Source organism: Callionymus lyra, chromosome 1 (assembly GCF_982586985.1).
Source record: "Callionymus lyra chromosome 1, fCalLyr1.hap1.1, whole genome shotgun sequence".
NCBI classification, from domain to species: domain Eukaryota; kingdom Metazoa; phylum Chordata; class Actinopteri; order Syngnathiformes; family Callionymidae; genus Callionymus; species Callionymus lyra.
The window spans coordinates 22447855-22470601 of NC_141818.1; the positions used below are offsets into that span (position 1 = coordinate 22447855).

Consider the following 22747-nt stretch of genomic DNA (forward strand, 5'->3'; position numbering starts at 1 on the left):
ATTGGTGACAACTATTGAAATATATTACTATAGTCTTGGTGTTAAAGAATTATTTTGACACTGAAGGGCTTATGTGGGTTGTACTTTCTTTTGTACTGTGATGGGCTCACTGGTGCTTCGAACATACTTCTTGTGATGGGTTGTCTCTGTCAATTATACATTTCCAATTTAGGCAGAAAAAGTTTATATAGCAACGTTACATTATTATGTTAGGGGGTAAATGATTATTCTTCATATTAATGGTGGAATAGACCTTTTATTTTGAAGGGGGTTTGAATCAGAAGTAAACTAGTCTGATGGACTTTGGTTTATGTTTAGTTGAACTCACCCCTCACTGACAAACAAATCTCTAATAAATGATCATATTAAAACTAGCGGGTCAGAGGTCACCGTCGTCGAATAGACTAATTTGTCCACGTGACCCCCTGTCAATCTCTACCTTCTTGTCGTGCACGCGCTTACTGCGACTAAGGAAACCCTGGGTTAACATAGCTCGCGTCAATATGACTCTTTGGATACACGAGGACGACATGCATGAGGAGGTACGAGGAAGAGGCGTCTAAGTTCACACCTCGTCTTTAAACCTCGCCATATACTCACTAAATCCCTAAATTCTTCTATTATCTCGGATAACTGCGCGAGCCCGCTCCACCTCCAGGGGAGAGCAGTCGATCACCGAGCACTCGATTTGATTTCACCACCACAGGTGAATTCATCTCTTTCTATAAACGTAACTTCTTTAGTCAAACATATGAAGAGTCTTCTTCTCCTGCAGTCTGGTGTGATGAAGAAGCAGGGACGAGCGGACTTCTTCAGCGCCAGAGAGCAGACGCTCCTCATGAAGTTGTTCGAGGAGGAGAAGCAGGTCCTGAGCACCAGGTCCAACACCAGCAGCGTCGCCAGGCAGAGGAAGGAGGCTTGGAAGAGGATCGCTGACCGGATCAATGTGTGAGTTAAAAACGTGATATTTATATCTTAAGGTCGTTCAGAATAGCATAGAATCTCCTTATTGTCAAAGAACGACATTCTTGACATTGCTGGGCAATGAAATTTGAAATAAAAGTGGAGTTAATAAAATAAACCACGACTAAATAAAGCGATACACAAAATAAATACAGGATAGATTAATTAAAAAAATACATTAAAATCACAGTGCAAATTTTGTTTTTGAGTTGTGCATATTTTTAATCGTTTTAAGTGTTTATATTTACATATTAGTAAAATTGAATGACATATTTATACCTCTTTTCATTACCACTATACTATATAATTTATGTGTTTACCTTTAATCCAATTTAGTCCAATTTCATACACTTTTTTTTGTTTGTCATAATAGCTATTATTGATCGAGTCTTTTGAATATTTTTTATATATTATTATTATTATTTTATTGACACCTTAGAACTCAATTGACATACAATAAACGTATTAGTGTGCTGGATAAAGAAAACAATACTCCAAAGCAGGCAATACATGATGTATAACAGAGAAAAACTACTTTCATCTCCTTCTCAACCAACGACTACAACCGCGCAGAAACAATATAGGTATAATATATAGATAATATATAATAAGTCCATCCTTCGGTCAAAGCTTTTCATAATGAAAGAAAGAATGATAAAATAAAAACATTTTAACAGTTTAGAGACAATAGTAACAACTTCTAAAGTCCCACTGAATTATTTATTTGTTACATTTAATTACATTTGTGTGTGTCTTATAATAATACAAGTGTGATGAGATATCTTGACTGGCTATAAGTATAATAAAATTGGTACGATTTTGAGAAAACGTGAAAAATCCATCATGAAAACCGCCAATGAATTTAATTGTCGTCAATTTTAGCCGAGCGTGTTTTTTTCCAGTGGAGTGATGCCTCTTACTTCATTACACTATCTGCCCGGCGCATGCGCTGTCGAAAGGTAAGGTATTCAAAACAAAAATGGCTGCGCCCGATACAGTCACTGTGCGCTCCTAAACTTCCAAAGTATGGAAGTATTTCAACCTAAACGTGTCGAAAAGAAGACTGACTTGTAGGGCTTGCAAAGCAGACCTGGCATATCATGGCAGCACGTTTGTGATGCACGAACATTTAAAGAGAAAGCACGTGGGACTGTTGGAGTCATGAATAAGACAGAGAAACGTTGGCTTTAATATAAATATAGATACATTGACCTAATTATGTACATCTTCTATGAGTATTTCTGGCTTTGAAAGAGAGCGCCGATCATATTAACCCTTTAACAAAATTGACTTTATTATGAATGTTTGTGCTTGAAAGCAGGTTTTGATCTTTGGTTTCATTTACTAATATTGTACTTATTTTTAATCTGTGATGGTTTGAACTTAGATCATTTTTAAATAAGAGTGAACTGTGAGTAAATGTTAATGCATGTCAGAAAAGTGTATTAAAGTGTGTTTAGGGGTTTTACAGCCTTAAAATATGTATAATAATTGTTAAAAATTAAGCTGATTACTTCCCGGATTTTGTCTATTGCAGGTTATTTTTAGAACGTATAACCCTCGATAAACGACAGACCAGTGTAATGAAAGCAACCTCATGCAGAATTTAAGAAAAAATACACACATTTTTAGATTAGTTGATGATTCGCTCCAATGATCAAGGACTAGTGCACTAGTTCCACAGGTGATTTCATTAAATAATATTGCTGTTTTTGTTGCTCTCAAATGCCCCCAAAACTTAAATCAACTATTTTTCACCACTCCTCTGGAAAGGGTTTAACCTCTTAATCCTTTTTAAAATATGATTTAATTCGGCTTCAAATTCTTAATAACATGCACATGTGCTCTACTGTCTCAGGGTGTCGGACAGCGGCAGCAAAAGGTCGTGGCAGCAGGTGAAGAATAAATATAAAAACGTTGTCCAATCAGGTCAGATGACGGATTCAGTCTTTCAGTAGATGATTCACTGTCTAAACATGTTTGTTGTGCAGCCAAAAGACGTAGGATTAACACAAAGGATCACCACGGCATGTCAGAGATGCTTTCGACAAACTCTGAGGAGGACGAGTGCAAGCCGCAGATGAGCGACAACAGTCTGAGCATGGACGTGCTGCCAGAAGCTGTCTGCATGGATCGCATGGATCTGTCCGGATCAGAGAGCTCCTTTATTGGAAGTGGGTGATCACGCCAGTCTTTGCATCATTTACGGCTCTGATATAAATAATATCCACCCCAGTCTTGATCTCTAACTGTTGTGTTTGCAGCCTCTGGCCATCCCGTCATCCTGCTGCCCGTGATCAAGACTGAACCACAGAGCCTGAGTGAGGCTGAGACTGATGTCAGCGATGCTCAGTTCGAAGGGGTCAGTGGTAGGCGAAGATATTTTCACCTTGAGATCAAAAACCTAAAAACTATCTTCAAGTCCTTAATGGGTCAAGGAAGGGAGACGTTATTTTTAAAACATGTAATTTTTGATAGACGCTCACTCGTGAACAACACTCAGAGATGCAACTTCTCCATGGGGGACAGGATCCTGTTGCAAGCCTGAAGAGGGAGCTTGTTCAAGAGTGAGGGCAGAATGGAGACTGAGCTGGAGAGGCCGATTGTGGCAGCGGCAGCAGTTATACGGAGGCTGAAACAATCTGGTGGTGAAAATAGAGCCCTTATAGCCTTTAATATTCAGTAGAAAAAACAAACAATTAAATGAGCTTAAGTTTTTTTAAATCTAACATTTTCTTGCATAATTAATTCATTTTAATTTATTTTTTTTAATTCTTAAGCAGCAGATGAACCTTGTATTTATACACAAATACTGCTGCCACAAAAATATTTCCCTCAAGAATTTAAAAAGGTATTGAATGGGAATTGTAACGGTATAATATTTTTGGCCGAGAAGAAACAATTGCTTTTTGGGATGTTTATTTATTGTAGTATTTATAACAAACTGTATTTTAAAATATATATTTTAACAGTTTTCACATAGTTATAGTTTACACACTATAATTGTGTGAATGCTGGGAAGCATTCACACAATTGATTTCCTGTTTTTCTCTTTATCATTCCTCTTACTTCTGCCGTAAACTTTGTGCCACTTCTACTTCCACAAATTTAATCCGATTTGAACCATTCAAACTTTTATCAATTCAGCTCGTACCCGTCTTTCAGGCTATGTTCTACCTCTCTTTTATCTCTTCCCCTCTTCCTTTTATTCCACATTTTCTACCCTTTTTTTCCCCATTCATTTCAATGGGGAAACTCTTCAACTCATGTTTTGACTCCTTCCACTTCAATCTGTGATGCTTTCCACTACTAATTCCACTAGTACTGCCTTATGCTTATGCTTATAGTTATACTTATATTTATACTAATAGTTTTACTTATACTTATACCTCTCTTATACTCCTCCACTTTTTGACTCTTCCACTCTTTTCACTCCTTCACTCTTCCACTCCTTCACTCTTCCACTTTTTCACTCTTTCACTACTCAATAGTTAAACTTATAGTTATACTTATAATTATAGTAAAACGTATAGTTATAGTTATAGTTAAACTTATAGTTATACTTATAATTATAGTTAAACTTATAGTTATACTTATACTTATACTTATAGTTAAACTTATACTTATAGTTCTACTTATACTTATACCTATAGTTATACCAATAATTATACTCTCCTTCACTCCTCCACTCCTTCACTCTTTCACTCCTCCAATACTCTACTCATTAAATCCTTTACTCCTTCACTCCTCCACTTCTTCAATCCTCTACTCCTTCACTCTTAGTAGAACTACACGTACGAGATACTACAAATACTAGAACTACTACGAGTACTACAAATACTAGTACTACTAAGAATACTAGTACTACTAAAAGTACTACAAATACTAGTACTACTACGAGTACCACACATACAATTACTACTACTACTAGTACTACTACGAGTACTACACGTACTAGTACTACTATGAGTAGTAAAAATAGTAGTATTTCTACGAATACTAGTAGTACTTCTACGAATACTAGTACTACTTCGACAAGTACTAGTACTTCTTTGAGTACTAGTACTATGAGTTCTAGTACTACGAGTACTAATAGTACTACAAGTACTAATAGTACTACGAGTAGTACTACAAGTAGTACTACGAATACGAGTACTACGAGTACTCATACTACTAAGAGTACCTGTAGTACTAGTACTGAGAGTAATTCATAATAATAATAATAATTTAATTTAAAGTGTGTTATCACAACAAAGTTATCTGAAGACACTTTACAGTTGAAGTAATACTACAGTGGAGAAAGTAAAAACAGATCAATAATAAAGTGTGGCTGGAGCAGGAAAAAGTTCCTTTTAGAAGAACCTGGAGCAGAAGTAAACAGTTGATGAATCAAAACAAGAGCGTCCAGGTTTACTTGTTGAACAAAGACCAAGATGACACGATTGATCAGGTGAAAGCAATCGTGGATAAATGAACACATGACTTCCTCAACCAGACCCTGCGATGGATCACAGATTCACTGATGCACTGAGACAACAATGTTTTTAGAACCTATGAAGAACTCAAAGACAAAATCAAAAATACAGGAACCATTGCTCAATACTGTTAAGTTGAATCTCAGTGTGTGAAAGAACTGCATTTCCCAGAGTGCACCAGCAGCAGCTGCTTCAGTCATTGTCACTAATGAGCAGCACCTGTGAACTGTGAGGTAATGGAGGGTCTCAGTCAGTCAGTCAGAGAGAGAAGACGCTCCAAGTTCACAACAACATTAAATGGATAATTAAAATGTTGTGTTTATCCGTCTTTAAAGGTTTACAACCTAATTACTAACAATCCGAAAGAAAATAAAAGTGATTGAGTGAAACGTTTGAGTTGTCATTTGGAACCTGAACAAGAGTTGGACTTGACAAGCTATAGGAAAAAATAAAACTCTGTTCATTTCGTGGTATGAACCTCGCTCTTGGTGACTGAGGTCTTGGGTTCAAAACCCAGAGGTGATATGAAACTTTAGTTTCTCTCATTGTGTAGATATAGTTTGTGTTTAGTCTGTGGAAAACTTCTCTTTTATCTCTTCCATTCTTTCTTTTATTCCTCTTCTTCTACCCCATTCATTTCAATGGGGAAACTCTTCAACTCATGTCCAACTCCTTCCAGTTTGACCTACCACTTATACTTTTACGACGAATTCTACTACTTCTTCCAATATTAATTCTACTACTAATACTACTTATACTTTTACTACTAATTCTACTACTACTTTTACTTTACTTCTCCCTTTTACTACTAATTCTACTTCTTCTACTTTAACTATACATTCCTCTTACACTTCCACGACTACTTCTACTACTAATACTACTACTACTTCTACTACTAATAATACTACTACTTCTACTACTAATACTACTACTGCACAGCTACAGCTACGGCCAGCATTCACACTGCATTTTCTTCTGGAAATGCAATCTTTCTAGTTAGGTGTAGGTTTTCTGTCATAACCTCTCATTGATGATAACACACAGGTTTCTGAAAGCAGCTTTATGTGAAAATCTTTGCAGTATTACTGTGGGCTCATGGACTTTATTATGGCTATTACTTGTATAACACCTTTTAGTACTTTTTCAGCACCCAAAGCACTTTAAACTAAGTTACGCATTCACCCATTGACAACACAATCACACACTGGGAATAAAATATATATTTTTTACTGTTTCTGGGGAGATGCCTCATGATTTCTCAAGTATTTTTGTTGTTTCTTTCAGGTTTTCAGTCCAAAAAAGAATTCAGCATTTGTACCTCCTAATGGCATAGGCAAAGAGGTGAGGATCTCTTTTTTTGTTTGTATATAGCAATATAGCAAATCACCCTCCTCACCTTCCCTAAATGCTAGCTAGCATGGCTAGCTTCTCAATATGCAAAGAATCCGTCCACAAGTTATCATATTATTTATTTCTCAGAGACATTGTTTGAAGTTGACATGGTTGATTTGTGCTATAAGTGTTGTCTCATGCTGAGTTCTGAAGATTTGCACATTATGGTCATAATAGCTAGAAACAATTGTTGCTGATATACAGTGATGGGAAGTATGTTTATCATATTTACCTACATCACATACTGCTATTCTCTCACTGATTGTATTTTGTATTACTGCTTGTTTAAGAAGACAGCATGGGAAGTACACGAGTATGTCTCTGAGGAACTTCCTGCCAGCTGTAAATCTTAAAGGAGTGAACACAGGGCCTGGACAGCAGTAATTCATTCAAGCTTTTTTTTAATGGAAACCTTGGGATAAGATAAGATGAAGATAAAACTGTGAAATAATGGCTTTCTGCTTCAGAGAGATTAAGACGGACATGTAAACTCTGTTGTTCTTCTTTCTCGCTTGTATACAATAGAGATGTAAAGCTCCACAACCAAGGCTGTTTTGATACACTGTTCCGTAAATGGTTGTTTTCAATAGAGAAAAACAAATAATAATAAATTAAATCATTCAGTATTTTCAGGCAGAGCATTCAAATGTATTCACTGCAGTAATAATGGAATTCTAATAAATAAATAAGAATATTGGATTTCGAACAACATGTAAAAGGAAACATTTTCAAACCTATTAAAACTATTAAAAATACAAACATTTTAAAGAAACTAACTTTAAATACTAGCAATTAAACAGTAATTATCATCCTCGTTCAAGTTTGTTTTCTCTTGGAAAGCAATGCTACCATTGCCTTTGCCGATGCAAAAAGGCTGGAGCCGATGCATCGTGAGTTCACCCGCAAATTAAATCGATGCACCTCGAATCTAACCATGCAGCCGCATCTTACATGTTCATATCGATGCACCAATGCAAATCAGTGAATCTCCACATCCCTAGTATACAAGTTAAATGTGTGTCTTTAAACCAGATCTCATTTCTATTCATTGTTCAAGTCAGTAAAAGTGTTAAGACAGATTACTAACCTGACAGACTTGTCTCCACATCTTCTTGCAGGAGTCTGCAGACGACATCAGGAAACTGTACTGCTGCTACCTGAAGAAGGAGATGGAGAACCGGGACCACGAGATGGCCTACAGAGCACTGAAGATGAGGAAGTTGGAGAAGGAACTTTTACTCCTAGACAAGCAGCTGTTGTGACACGACTCTGCTTGTCTTTTTATCAGAATCTGAAGTACTGTTACAACCTGTGACCTTGAGTGACGGGTTACTGGTTGGTGACAGAATGTTGTCAACATATTCAAAAATACCTCAGCATGTACAAGTATTTGGGTATATAGGGACATTTCAGTATGTTAATTTTTTTAAGCCCTTTCTTGAAGGTCAGAGTTCAGTGTGCAGGTGTTAAGTTGATGGAGGCTCAGTCAGAGCAAGTCACGTGTTTACTTATTAAAACCCAGCAACTTTTAAAGCAAGTTTACGGTATGATGACTCTGGAATGTAAATAATATTTTGTCATGTATATTATATCTTATTAGAGCTTTATCTAACTTATGAATCATCAAAAAAATGAATGTGAAATAAAATATGTGCTTTTCGTAAAAGATGCCAATAAATGTATTTTTTTCCAGGATTCTTCTTCCATCAGTTTGCTGCTATTTATAACGGAATCACAAAAATGGGGCAAAAACGGAGAAGCTACTTAAATCATAAAAAACAACGTTTATGTAAGATCATTTAAATCAACCCGTTAGTTTGATGAAGCGAGATCTGGTGTTCGGTGATCGACTACTCTCGCCGGGCAAAGGAGCGGGGCCGCGCACTTATTTAAGATGTTAAAGGGAGCAGATGTTGACCAGGGGGGTATAAATAGAAGACATTTGAGCTAAATTTGACAACTGTGTTACACCAGCAGATCCACATTCGTCAGTGTGTATCTCTAAGGCAATGAAAAAGCCAAATACAGCTGTAAATCTGTGCTTTTTTTAACCCAGGATTTTTTAAATTAAGCTAAAAGCGCGTTCACGGCGAGGAGGTGGCGTTTTTTTTTTTTTTTTTATTCATGTGGTTTAAATTCAGTTTCTATAGAGAGAAATCCTCAACTTTTATGAATCCTGATGTTCATGCAGTAACACATTTTTATTATATATTTTTCTATTTCATATTGGTACTGTTGTACAGCGGTTACAGAATCGTTTATACCGACATAAAGATGACCAAATGTCCTGAAAATGTGATCCAATATGTGACATTCATAAAGTGAAGAGTCATTTGTGAGACTTTAGTCAGCATGATATGTTAATCCTGGAGGATAGATGGAGGGAATGTACAGCTCTATACCTTATTATAAATATTATTATAGGAGCTGAAGGCTGACATACGATCAAAGTTAAATATGGAAATGGTTTATTACAAAATAAGGCAATTTAGTAGGGATTTTAATTGAATAAACTGGATTAAATTCAAACTATACATGTCCTGGAGAACAGGTAAATGTGTCATGAGTGCCACAGACATACTGAGCTACTACCACAAAAATATTTCCGTCAAGAATATAAAAAGGTAATAAATAAGAATTGTAACGGTATAATATTTTGGCCGGGAAGTTAAACAATTACTTTTTGGAACGTTTTTTATTGTAGTATTTATAAAAAAAAAATTGTAGTTTACAAAAACTTATAAAGAAACTGTGTCATAAACATATTTTGATAATAATGATTGCGATTCTTGTTTCAGTTTTCTCAGTAAAATGTATCAAACGTTGTTTTTCCTTTTGGAAACCTTTGCCAGAAATGACACGTGTGAAGCTCATTGGATTATTTTAATGTTAATCTATTAATTTAAAATGTTATTTTTTGTTACTTTACTCTTTTTTTTCTATTTGATTCGATTGTTTTCTTTTTGCTCTTGCAACAAACTTTGTCCCTGTGAGCTCGCCGTACCTTCACATGACTTTCCCTCCGTGTGACCCGCATACCGTGAGAGGATCAACTCCGCCGAACCCAGTGTAGATGATTCTGGACTTCTTGCTGCCGAGTCCTGTGAGTCCAGCTCCTGACAGTACAGTTCGGACTTCTTCTGCTGGTGTGTCCGGGCTGTGGACCGAGACACTTCCTCAACCTGTGGCTCGATGCGACCGATCAGAACCCATGTTCTGGACTAGAAGTGGGTGATGGCTGAGATGGTTTCACCCGAACTCAGAAGGTACCGCCACAAATGTTTCTTTGTGTCGCTAACACATCAGCGTTCTTCTCTTTTACGCAAAACTATTTTTTAAGTTTTATTGAAGTCATGTTTCAGGAACAGCAGTAATATTGTTTTGCAAATACAGGAGAGGAGTGTAAAGTTGTTAAAGGTGGTACTACTACATGTAACTTTTAAATGTAAAAGTAGTTACACAAAAAACTTTATCAGTTCAAAAATAAAGGTCATACTGAGAAATAAAACCTCTTTTAAAATACAATATATAATATCTTAGCATTCTCTTTTGTTTGAGAAGGTTGTACTTTATACGTAAATTATAGAGTTTAGTCCAGTGAAAATACATAAAAGCAACGTAATTAAACTCAACATAATTACCCGGAACAAGTAGTTTTCAATGCTGAAAAGATTTATTTTTAAAACAACTCTACAGTTTGTGTGATAGTGTTGATGTCAGAGGAACAAACAAAAGGTGCAAATAATAGTTACTGAATGTTTGATAATATTTAAGTGAAATTGTTTATTAAGATATGAGAAACTGACCAGAAGATCTTGGATTGTTAACTGATATTTCCCAACAAACACAAAACTATTCTCCATCAAAGAAAATACATGAATGTAGAAAAAACAATAATAAACTGGTGTTGTTTTTATCCATTAGCATTTTAGATGCAACCATAACAATAATGGCCAAATGCTTTACCTTTTACTCTATATATCTATGGCAGTAGAGACAATGTTTCTACAGTTTTGATCAATAAGTTGTTACATGTGTGTGTTGCAGGTGCAGCTACTTCTTCATCTATGATGGGTCTTTGGTTCAGGGGGAGGGAGACCGGACCAGAGAGGGGATCTGCTACTTCTACCCTGAAGAGGTTTGAACATATCATCATCATCAGTTACTTCAGAGGTTTTGTTGGCAACAGTGTCTAAGATGAGTTTGTCCAGACGCCCATGGACCGGCAGGAGCTGCTGTGTGGTCAGCTGGCCGGCGCCTGCCGCTGCGTTTCCGAACTCTCCTCGTCTCCCGTGCGCGTCCTCAGACTGCGACTCAATAAGTTTGCCATCCACATGGGAGACAACTTCTTCTGGGTGAGCATACTCTTAACTGACTTTTTTTGGAAGCTTGTGTTTGACAGTTATTTCCTCATGACCTCCGCTGTAGGCTCTGGGTTTCTCACTGGACATCCCCACGGTCAGCATCTGTCGACTCCTCCATCAGCTCATGAAGCTCTTCTGCTTCTATAACGGACCTGTTCGCCAGAGTTATCAGGTGCAGGTTTTTAAACTCAAAACAATGAAGTGTCTCATCGCTTATACGTTTGTTGCTGCTCTGTAGCTTCACAGCAGGGACCTGTTAGCTGCTCGCTGGACTCACTACCTCTCGTACCTGCTGTCTGGGTCGTCAGAACTACATCAAGTCTTCAGCTGCCTGAAGACCATCGACTCCACAAATGTACGTGTCATCGTCTCATTTGACCAAGTCATAGGCAGGATGTGGTTCTTGTGCAAGCGTGCGTGACGTTGCATTTGTTTGTGGTCTGCTTGAAAATGTCAGAAGTGGGCGACTGTTTTTAACAAGAGTGTCTCGTGTTACAGCATTTGAAGCTTAAATTATTCACTTTATTTCACTTCATTCAATTTAACTTAATTTTGTTTTTTAGGTCGACCCACTTCTGCTGCTCAAAGCTGCCCTCATTCTGCAGTCCTGCCAGCGCTGCCCCCTGGTGTTGGCAGGATGTATTCTCTTCAGAGGGAGGTAGGTTCAGTGTCAAAAGTGAAAAATCTTCAAGTGAATGACTCTTATAGTTTTTATTATCCAATAAACAAATGATGAATTCAAACAACTAATAAATGATGCATGTACTTGTACCTTTGACAAGGTTATGTTCAAATCCAGCTCTAGTTCCTGGTTCTTTCTGGTTTAAGTTATGTCGCTGACTTCCCTGCGATCAAACTGGCTTCCTGTCCAGGGTGTCCCCCGCCTCTTGTCCGTAGAATCTGGGATAGGCTCCAGCCCCCCGCAAGCCCCATAAGGGATTAAGCGGTAAAGAAAATGAATTAATTAACTTTCCTTCCTTATGTGTCTATAGAGTGGTGAGCACGCAAATGACTCCAGAACTCACCATGAAAGTCATGGTTCATGAGAGCGGGACGTACGACAAGGTGAGACTCGGATGTCTGTTTATAGGTGACTATATACAGTGGATATAAAAAGTCTACAGACTCCTGTATACAAATCATTTCTAGAACTATAACTTTTTCCACATTTAATGACCTACAACCTGTACAATGCAATTGATAAATTAACTGAAACCTTTCAAAGGTGAAAAATCTAAAATTAAACACTTGAAATAACCTGGTTGCATTAATATATATTAATATCTTGCACACAATTAAACTAATAAACTAATAAACAGTGTAATATTTAAGAATGTACCTTGAATAATGGAGCACCACCTCTGAGTCTTGGTCCGAAGGAAACATTACAATGCGGTTATAGAAAAATAACACTGGACTTATTAATTATAAAGCACTAGGATCAATCTCATTTACTAATGTCATGTTGTAATTAAATGTTCTTTTCAGAGGCTCTTAGATTTATTATAATACAATCTAAAATATGCAAAAGGCAGTTGACTTAATTCATAGGATTTAATCATAGATACAAAGAGAAGGAGGACAGTGAATAAAAAAGTGTAATGAAACGAATCCTCCATTTTGGACCAACATCCTGTTCTTTGTAATGTCACTTTTGTGCCATTTTTTTCTCCACTTGGTGATGATGGTCTTCACTGTGTTCCATATTTCATTCTTTGGAAATTCTATTGTAGCCTTTACTGATATCTTTGAAATATATCTCTGATGCTTTGAAGGTTCTCTGTGACCGTGGCTTGTTCTGGAAGATGTAGCTACAAAAATGTCAGGAAAAACTTCCTAAAACAGCTGATCAGAGGCACTTTAATAGGTGACGGGTGTGTTGGCTCCAGTTTAACATCTGTTTGAGTTTAATAAGTTCCATCTGAACGGATCCCCGGTTTTAAAAGGGTGTGCCGATTAATGCACCCACATTATCTCGGTTGTTTATTCTTTCTTTTCCTCCCTGAAAATGTTCTGTTATTTTTTTTGCATTGTACAGGTTCCAGGTCACATTTAAGGTGGAAAAACCTACATCAAGATAAATAATTTCACGTTACAAAAACCTGGCATTTTAATAGGTGTGTGCAGACTTTTATATCCACTGTATGTTGTATGATAATGACAATACCTTTATTTGATCTATTGAAGCTAAATAAACAAAGCATGATTATGTCACTTCTTGGATAATAGCATTGCAAATTTTAATTAAAAGTATGAAAAATAAAAGTATGAAATATATTTAATTTCTGAGGATAGTTTGGTGATTGTGAAGTGCATGACATTTCAAGATTAATCCCCCATTGTTTTACTTAAAATGATAAAATACTGATATACATTTTGGTTTAAATCATTGAATAAATGTGTTATACCTGAATTTAAGTAAACAATATATTTAATAAATAACTAATGAATGTATCTTGATAAGAAATCCTAAATTATGTGCAAGGGCTCACTCATTTTATTACAATTGACAAACATTTTGTATTAAACAGAAATACTTTTAACTATACACAAATACACTTTTAAAGATGATTTCAAAAATTATTTTAAACATGAAAAGTGGTGGGTCGTGTGAAATACATATACATTATTTAATCACCAATTGTTAGCATGCGAACCCTCTCTACCTTAAACAATTATTGAATAAAAAAACATGTGAAACACAAACAAGAAATGTAAAGGAAGTTATTATGTTATAGTTTGCAGTAATTTTGGTTAAAATAGTCAAAGTGAGAAAGTTTAAAGGGGAACTAACATTAAAACTCTTCTTACTTACTGTCTCTTCTTATGTTTTCCTCTTCAAGATGCAATAAGTCCCTCATCATGACCATGTTTTGAACTTATTACTTTATAAAGTGTCGTCCCCCTCCGTCTGAAATCTCTGCAAACAAGATCTTACGAGAGCGGAGTACAGTATGACGTAATAACGGGCTTCACTCCTCCTCCAGCCGACTGTCATCATGCCCTGCTTTATTTATACAACAAGTTCCTTGGGGGAGGAGACTTCTGGGATTGAGGTTGCGTGGTGACAAACACCAAAGTTTTCAGTGGGCGGGGCTTAAGCTGATTTTCTAATGTAAATATTTCAATGAAAAGGAGAGTTTTTTACTAACACAAACATACTAATGATACAATAGAAGTCCAAGATCTATTCTATTGTATCATTAGTATGTTTGTGTTAGTAAAAAACTCTATTCTAGTCCAAGATCTATTTAAGAGACACTTAAATCCACACATTAGTTGCTCTTTAAGGAGAATGGAAGCGAAGATAGTTTTTCTAACAGTAACTTAGATCAATCCCCTGAAGACTAATGGAGTTTTTACCGTTAAGGCGCCAAAGAGAGATGACAGAACCTCCAGTAGTTTCAGCGACGCCGTCAGCTCCGTTCCAGTGTTCCTCACCAGCCAAGAGCTCCACGACCTGCAGTCTGTTCCCGTGGACAGAGAGTCCAGGTGCACCGTCTTCACTGGGGGGACGTTTGATTGAGTCCTGAGTCTGTGTTTGTTCTCCGCAGGTCCTTTCACACGCCCAACAAAAACGCCACACCAAAGAAGACGCGTCTCTCCCGGACGTTATCCGATGTACCCTCCACTGACTCGGAGTGGTCGGATCCAGGGGGTTCTCAGTCTCCACAAAACACTCTCAGCCCTTACCTGTCAGTGTCGGACACACCTTCGTTTAGTCCTGGTCCACCACACAGCAGCCTGGACGCCCTTCCACTGACCCCGCAGTCCCCTCCCTCCAATGGAAAATCATCACATGAAGCGGATGAGTCGCTTTACTTTAGTTTTCACAGTGCAGAAGAAAGTGAAGGCCACTCATCTGTGCGTGAGGAACAGCACAGGGACCCACTAGACTTCAGAGGGCCACAATCCAAGCACAATCTTCCATCCTCCTCTCTAGCCGACCAGACCACCCTGGTCCCCATGACCATGTACCTGCACAGAGTGAAAGGTCTGGTGTTGGCTTTGCTGGTGGAGCCTCACTTTTTGAGTGACACCGCCTCCATGGAAGAAGTGGTGAGTAAGCAATTTGTGAAAACATCTCCAAAAGGACAGGAATGCTCGACCAGAAAGAGTCACCCAGAGCACTAATTTCTTTCTCATTATTATTGAACAAAAAAATTATAATAATGATTTAAGTGGTTGAATCTGTTGGTTTAAACAGCAGCAATGATGTTTATTTAACTGCTTAAATCCAAGAGTTGAAATCAAAACAGCAGATTTATTTTGTGTGTGTTTGCAGGTGAAAGGGTCTCAGATAAACGAATAGTTCTCTTATTTATGTATTGCTTTTCAAACTCTGCGTAGAATACCTCCTCCGGCCATTAGAGGGCGCTACATGTTCTCTGACCAGTGAGTTCGAGTCCATGTGGCAGACGATGCGTTTAAAAACACGAAAATAATAAACACATGTCCACATACTTTACAAATATAACGGTTTATTTAAGTTCGGTCTTCAGTCTTTTTTTGTGAGAAAAAGTTTGTATTTGATCAATGATGCGCATCCATGACTCATAAGTTATAAGAACATAATTTTGGGTTGTTTAAAAGTTTAACAACCAGGTCGGTAACAATAAGGTGCTGAAAGTTCAAAGTTTAAGTCAGTAAAAAAAATGAAATTTAAGTTTTGGTTAAGAATTTTAAGTGTGGCTCATTGATATTTTATGTAGACTGGTGGGTTATTCCTGTTTGAGGAGTTAAAACCCACCTTATCAGGTGATCAGGTCAGCCATGTGTATGGGTGTGTGTGTGTGTGTTTCCATAAACACCTTGTCCTCTGTCCATTTGAATGTAAAAGCCGCTGCTGGTATGAAATATTCCAGAGAGCTGGAGCGGCTGAGTGCGCTAACTGCTCTTTGTGATGGTAACCATGATATGGCGTGTCTACAGTACCACAGCTGCCTGGCCTCGCTGAATGGACTGGAGGCCCATCTGAGGAGCATCTCTCCAGGGGCCCCGGGCGCTGCGGGACCTTATGTCTTCGCCCACTACGACTGTGTCCAGAGCACGCTGGCCAGTAAGTTGTGCTGCTGAGGAGTGAGTCCTCATAGTCTTAAGCTTTCGGGAATCACACGTTCTTTGTCTGTTTTTTTTATAGTGTGTGTGTGTGTGTTTGTGTGTGTGTGCAGCCAACATGTCTGGTCGACCCGGGGGAGCCCCTGAACGCCCTTTTGTCAGAGCCACGTCACTTCTCCACTCTCATTTCTGCAACTCTGAAACTCTGCAGGAGGCTATTATCAGGTCAGTGTGCCGCTGATGATGGAGCAGCTCCAGCGGGGGTGGGATGGGGGGGCTATTTTAGGGAAAGGTCGGGGGAAGGATCTGTCATCCTCGACACAATCCTGAACGCTCACCCGTTTTTTTCTCCTCGCGACAGGAGTGCCGGAGCTGCCGTGTACGGGACCCGCACCGTCGCCCAGGAGACCTTCTTCCTCCAACAAGGGGTGTCGGCGAGGAACTCGGGGATCCCCAACCACCAGGACAGCGCCTTCTCTCTGCCCAGCAAGGCTCGGCACAGACTGCTGAAACATGGCGTCAGCCTGCTGTGACGTTAACTTCCTCAAATCATCTAGAAAAAGCTCACTTTCCCTGACATTTGTTGATGCGAGAAAACTGATCTCAAAGAGTGATCTCACTGTAAATATTCTCTTGTTTTAGGACCAGGCAGCAAATGATTCTTTATATTTATTAGCGGCTCTTATGTCTCGAAGAGTGTGCTGTTTTTAATTCAGTGTTTTCTAATGCACCATAATAATGTAACAGAAACTATTTATTAACACAAGGCTTGTAATTATGAGCACTTTATGGACACTTGAATTTGATGTGAATCGATATTAGCAGGTAGTTGTTTAAAAAAGCGTTTTAAAATAACGTTTCTATACAAATTTATTGTTTGCTGTAAGTCGCTTCATGACTTATCACCTCAAGTGTATTTTTGATGTCTTTGTGTCATGTAGAAGTCATTCAGTGTCATCGAGTGGGATTCCTCTCTCTTTTCACGACAGCAGTGGAAGTCATACTGGAGCAAAGAGGAGTCCTGCCTGAGCCTCTGTTTGGAGCCGCAGGGGTCAGTGGCTTTATGAGCGGCCCTCGCGTGACCCTGCTGTGCTCTCCTGCGTGGATAAGCCTCTTGTCGTGGAAGAAAAAAATCAAAGTGGTGTGTGGAAGGACGTGCACTATTTAGCAGACAATTGTTTCAGAAGAGGTTTAAGTTAATCACTTCTTATTTTCTTTAACATTAAAAAACTAAACCAAGCAACATTAACATGCCTAATTATCTTGTTTTCAAGTACAACTTTTTTTCAGTTCTCCGTAAACCACTAGCAACGGGTACTGGCCACTGCCGTCAACTTTAATTGAAAAATACTACAAAAGGAGAACACGCATAAACACAACCGTGATGCAATGGAAAGTCTGAGCTTATCAGTTTAAGCTCAGACTGACAAGCTTTTATTTTGATAAGCCTGTTAAATTATTTCAAAATTATCTTATTTTTACTGACTGAATACCTCCGTTTTTCTTAAACAGAATACGAGTATCCCATTTGAGATTTTTCTAATTTCACAAGAAATATAAAATTGAATTTAGAGTACGTTCCTTTTATTTTGGTTTGGATTTCCTAACGTACTTGTTCAATATATATATATATTATTTTATTCAGACAAAATGTATTAAACTCTTGATTGATGCAGCTTTTTTTTATATGTATATAAAGATGTGAGCAAAAGTGTACAGAGCTTTATGACTAATGTTTGTGTGTGGTTAATTGTAAATTAAATATTTGACTATATATCCAGGTATATTTGCTTCCAAAACTGCTTTAAGCTGGGTTTGAACTTCAGGAGGACCAACCACAACTCACTGTGTTACTGTACATATTGTATATGTGAAACTTTATTTACACGCAAATGTACGCATTAAATTAAAGTATTTCACTTTGTATTCAATTTGTTTAGCAAACATGACATCCCATTAAAGTTTTATGTATTTTTATTCCATGTATGTTGGATGAAATAAGTCCCCAAGTTTGGTTAAAACACGATTTTTTTTATCGTTCAGTAACCACTCATAACTGAAGTCGTATATGTGTGATGGCCCCTGAAGGTGATACTAGAACCTCATGCGGCCCCTGGTCCCCAGTGTCACGTGCTCCATGTTGATGGTCCAGCTCTGCAGTCATTAGGCTCATTAGCTCGCAGCTGAATGTGAATGCGGGTGTCGGGGCTCGCGGGGGCGCCTCATTATGCAGGGCCCCTAAAAGAGAGCAGTGGGGGGCAGCAAATGGGTCGTTAGGGCCACGAACAAAAAGAGGGGCAGGGACGCGAGGATTCAAATTCTAAGAAGGAAGATGTCCTATTGTCAGAGGAATATATAGGAGGAGGTCGCAGGAGATCCAGTCAGATGGAACCAGGACTCTAAACTCGAAACATGGAGACTTCTCTGCAGCTGTGGATGCTTTTATTTCTCGTCCCTGGAGGATCAGCTCGCGCACTGGAAGGATTTGTGTCGAGGGAGTCCCACAGAGCCGCGTCCAGGTCGGAGGGGTCCGAGGGCCACAGGTGCTCCGAGCTGGCGGCCCCCTGGCTGGAGAGCACCGAGGCTCCCCGTGACGGGGCCACCGGACTGCGGCTGTGGGTGAGACCCTGGACCCCGGGAGTCTCCCGAGGTCAAGTGTTCCCGGGGAAGTCTCTGTTCAGCTTCGTGAGGAGAGTTTATCACTGCTGTCAGCGGGGAGGAGGCTGCAGGAGCCTAAAGGGGCTCCAGGGACGCCTGAGAGGAGGTGAGTCTGCAGACACTTGAAGACTCGTGTTTAAAAATCTTTAAATGTAACTTTGTAATCCAGACGTAAACTCGTCTCTAATCTGAAGATGCATTTAAAAACGTTGGACTTGTTCGCGACAATGTGATATTATTCAAATAATGACACTGTCGCATTTGAAACAATAGCAAAAATAGAATTATTTTTCTAAAATGTTGACATTTGGTAGTTAAGCACTATTTCTAACATTACAACCAACTTTGACCAAAAAAACAACAACATTATTCTTGTATTTTCCTTTATTTCTGTTAATACATAGAATATGTATCTCTTAGTTGTAATTTACAATTCTGAATTATTCATTCGTTATTTTCCTGAACAAAAATGTTGTGTATTTAGAAATGGTTTTATTCATTAGAGTGAATGAAGTAAAATAACAACATTAAAAAGCTTAACAAATGTATATGAATGTATATTAAAATATTATGAGTTGAAATAGTGAATTTTAACCAATATTTTCAATAACATGAAATAAACAAGTCATACAAGAAAGTTCTCTGGTTTAATGGAGTAGCAGACTAAATGAACGCTATATTGACCAGTGCATACCAGTACATTTACGTATAAGTATGAGTCAGGAGTAAAACAAGAGAGGGCTTTTAACTGGAACCTGTTTACAATGGGAGGCAATTCTGCTGTTAATGCAGTATTACCATGTTTTACCGTTCCTAAAACTTCTCATGGACGACACAAAGACTCGAGGAATACTAGAACGTGTCGTGTGACCTCCATGCTTTCATGATGTATGTGTCTCATCATAAAGCTTTATGGAGCAGTGACACGTCTCTTTACGGCCTCACCAGCACAGCTCTGCTCGGACTATAAATCTGATTGTGATGCTACAAGAACTCCACTAATTGTCACCAGCACTGTTTTGCATGTTCCTGCTGCAGCTGCACTTTGAATGCTGATGTGCCTGAAAAGCTGTTTGGAAGACGTCAATGCCTTGAATAATTAATTCATCAGTACAGAAGAGCGTGTTATCTGCATTTAAATGACTCTTACTGAGCCTAATGTCTCCTCCGACACTTGTTGAGATTCCCTGCTGACAGATTAACAAGGCATTAGTGCGGAGAGACTCTGCTGTGGAACACAGTGCTGACAGAAGTTGATTTCTCCTCAGATACAGATGTGGAATTCCTCCTCACCCGGGAGATATACTCCATGACGGTGGTGAGAGCTGAGCTTCACCTTCAGCTTTCCAACCCGCAAAATTTGGAGATCCGACCTGCACTTCCTGCGATGGCAAAGAGAAATCTTCCGACGAGGTTAGTAGAAAGAATTCAAATTGTTTCTATTTACAGTGTGATGCTCAAAAAATAATATTTTAAACTGAAGCTATAATCCAAGTTTGTGCACATTGAGCCCAGAATCTGGTAAATCTTCAGACCAAAGCCATCAAACCATGGTCAGTCGATACTGGTGGCATTTCCAATTTGAAATGTAAAATTATTTTTTTTAAGCATAAATTCCCCACATTTTTTATTCATAATAAACATGATCATTATGAGATCCTTTACATTTTTTATAGATGTTTTAATATAGTAAAAATGCCCCTAATCTAGTATATTAAAAAATGTACTTGGAGATCGACAGAATTTAGATATTATTTTTCATTTTTCCATGCTAGCAAATACACCATTCAGTTAAAATGTCCTTTTTATATTAGTTTCTCAATGTTATTTGTGACTGGTTTGTGAAGTTAAACCTTACGAACCTCATCTAAAAAAAAAAAGAGAAAAATATTTGGGGACACAACATTGGATCTCATTTTAAATAGCATAAATCCTGATTTTTATGTTGTAAACTATACATATTCGTAAAAGGGAAAATATAGTTTCAGTGCTATTATTTGCAATTAGAAATGCAATAAAAATGCTGTCTTAAAAAGAACATTATAAGTGCTAATTTAGGACTTGAAGAAATAACTTAAGGTGACAACACTTTATATATACAGTAAAATTTAACTGAAACATACAAATACTTCAGGTAACATATTTTAAAAACATTTAAACACTTTAATAGCTCAGGAAATGTACCAAACACAACCGTTTGTTAGAGTGACCTGATTCTTTTTAAGCAGTATTGAGTTTTTGTTGGCATCTCTTCTCATCAGAGGATAATAGAATAAAAAAAGATTTTTGCAGGACTTCTGGGGTTCCCCTCACCACACTACTTACTCATTTTTTAAGACAGAGGTCACCACAGAATAGCCGCGATAAGCACCTAACCTTGCCTCAGAAAATACATTTTTCCAAGTCAAGACCCCTTTCACAATCATCTTCTAGACCAGGGGTAGGGAACCTGGTCCAGAAAGAGCCGCAGTGGGTGCAGGTTTTCGTTCCAACCATTCAAGAGGACACATTTTATCCAATCAGGTGTCTTAGGAGTGTAATCAGTTGATTGTCAGTCTGGTGTTGCTTGTTCAGCTGAAACCTCATTGGTTAAACTGTACATGCTTGATCGGTTGGAACAAAAACCTGCACCCACTGCGGCTCTTTCTGGACCAGGTTCCCTACCCCTGTTCTAGACCCAGCTAGTGTTGTGCCAGCCACTCTTCTGTTGATCCTTCTGTGAAAAACTAGAACTGTTAACAACTCTCTTGTTGTCGCGCAGGTATAATTCAGGATCCCGGGGCAACTCTGTGGACCTCCGTGTTGACCTGTCGTTCCTCTTTCGGAGCCTTCACGAGGCAGCAGGCCTGGACGGAGGAGGAGGTCACAGCCTGGTCCATATACGACAGGACTCCACCAGGAGGCACCACGAGGACCCTGCTGGAGATGTTTGGAGGGAACTTGGTCTGGCCGTGAACTGCAGTCAGAACGGAGACGACGCTTCCTGCCAAACGAACGGCGTCCACCTTCTTCACACGCCCTTCATCGCCCTCTACTACGCGTAGTGGCCCCGGACTGGCACACAGACTTGATGCACTTGAACATTCAATTTTATTAATTTAAGAATGTATTTTAAGTATATTTATTAATATGAGCATTTGTCAATACAAGGGGGTGCAAGATGGTGGAGATTTGTTATTAAAGTTCAACTAAATATCGGATGAAGTTCACCTCCTCGCTTGTTTGTTCAGCAGTCGGTCTGGACTGACTGAGGACACCAGGATCTATTTAAGTTGTCGTCACAGTTGGTGACCAAAAAGAAGCACCTGGACAAACATAGCGGTCGTGACTCGGCTTGAATACACAGCTGAGAGGCTGAACCTAAAGGACTGAAATTAATTTCAAAAGATGACATTACTTTGTTTGATGACACCTTCCATAAAGATCCGAAACTGTTATACATATTAAGTCACCTGTATGGAGTACATCAAAAACTCAACATAATAAAGATGGCCCCTATTGTGCAGTTTTATATCTAAAAACATTCATCTCTCATGTGAAAATGTAAGACTGACTTAAGCACAAGAGCTACATTGAAACATTTATAGTAAGTCGAGCAAATTTCATATTGAAAAATGTATTAGTGAGAATAAGCAAAATATATGTGTGAATATCCACTTTAATCACCAAAATGTTAGTCAGTGACCATTAAAGAAGGGCATCAACACATTCTGATAAAATAGCACTTTTTTTTTTTTTAAAAGTCAGCAAGTATCACTTCTAAATGAGGCCGACGTTCTTCAGTCCAGCAGCAGCTGAGCCAACACCCTCCAGAAAGAGGTTTTCATGTCATCACTG

The 22747-nt window shown here is 38.4% G+C and overlaps 3 protein-coding genes across 3 annotated transcripts; all 3 read left to right on the plus strand.

Moving 5' to 3' along the window:
• Positions 1-621: 621 nt before the first annotated feature.
• Positions 622-8485, plus strand: LOC148088402 (uncharacterized). Its single transcript, XM_087808109.1, has 5 exons — positions 622-706; positions 776-948; positions 3228-3325; positions 6723-6779; positions 7949-8485. The coding sequence occupies exons 2-5, from the start codon at positions 945-947 to the stop codon at positions 8090-8092; spliced, it is 303 nt and encodes a 100-aa protein (XP_087664235.1). The 5' UTR covers positions 622-706; positions 776-944; the 3' UTR covers positions 8093-8485.
• Positions 8486-9790: 1305 nt separating this feature from the next.
• Positions 9791-18156, plus strand: hps4 (HPS4 biogenesis of lysosomal organelles complex 3 subunit 2). Its single transcript, XM_087808216.1, has 12 exons — positions 9791-10096; positions 10878-10968; positions 11042-11185; positions 11259-11366; positions 11433-11549; positions 11758-11852; positions 12187-12259; positions 14565-14686; positions 14749-15253; positions 16127-16253; positions 16366-16477; positions 16614-18156. Exons 1-12 carry the CDS (start codon positions 10065-10067, stop codon positions 16783-16785), a joined length of 1698 nt encoding a protein of 565 aa, XP_087664342.1. The 5' UTR covers positions 9791-10064; the 3' UTR covers positions 16786-18156.
• Positions 18157-18563: 407 nt separating this feature from the next.
• On the plus strand, positions 18564-22415 carry LOC148088404 (uncharacterized). The gene is made up of 3 exons (XM_087808319.1): positions 18564-19016; positions 20179-20323; positions 21672-22415. The coding sequence occupies exons 1-3, from the start codon at positions 18665-18667 to the stop codon at positions 21952-21954; spliced, it is 780 nt and encodes a 259-aa protein (XP_087664445.1). The 5' UTR covers positions 18564-18664; the 3' UTR covers positions 21955-22415.
• Positions 22416-22747: the final 332 nt, after the last annotated feature.

Excerpts from the sequence above, each read along its gene's own strand:
- LOC148088402 (XM_087808109.1), top strand. Across the intron at positions 3,326-6,722 it reads GCGATGCTCAGTTCGAAGGG|GTTTTCAGTCCAAAAAAGAA; the intron begins GTCAGTGGTAGG and ends TGTTTCTTTCAG. Across the intron at positions 6,780-7,948 it reads CTAATGGCATAGGCAAAGAG|GAGTCTGCAGACGACATCAG; the intron begins GTGAGGATCTCT and ends ATCTTCTTGCAG.
- hps4 (XM_087808216.1), top strand. The coding sequence starts at position 10,065 with ATGGCTGAGATGGTTTCACCCGAACTCAGAAG. Across the intron at positions 11,550-11,757 it reads AGACCATCGACTCCACAAAT|GTCGACCCACTTCTGCTGCT; the intron begins GTACGTGTCATC and ends TTTGTTTTTTAG. Across the intron at positions 14,687-14,748 it reads CCCGTGGACAGAGAGTCCAG|GTCCTTTCACACGCCCAACA; the intron begins GTGCACCGTCTT and ends TGTTCTCCGCAG.
- LOC148088404 (XM_087808319.1), top strand. The coding sequence starts at position 18,665 with ATGGAGACTTCTCTGCAGCTGTGGATGCTTTTATTTCTCGTCCCTGGA. Across the intron at positions 19,017-20,178 it reads CCAGGGACGCCTGAGAGGAG|ATACAGATGTGGAATTCCTC; the intron begins GTGAGTCTGCAG and ends ATTTCTCCTCAG. Across the intron at positions 20,324-21,671 it reads AAGAGAAATCTTCCGACGAG|GTATAATTCAGGATCCCGGG; the intron begins GTTAGTAGAAAG and ends GTTGTCGCGCAG.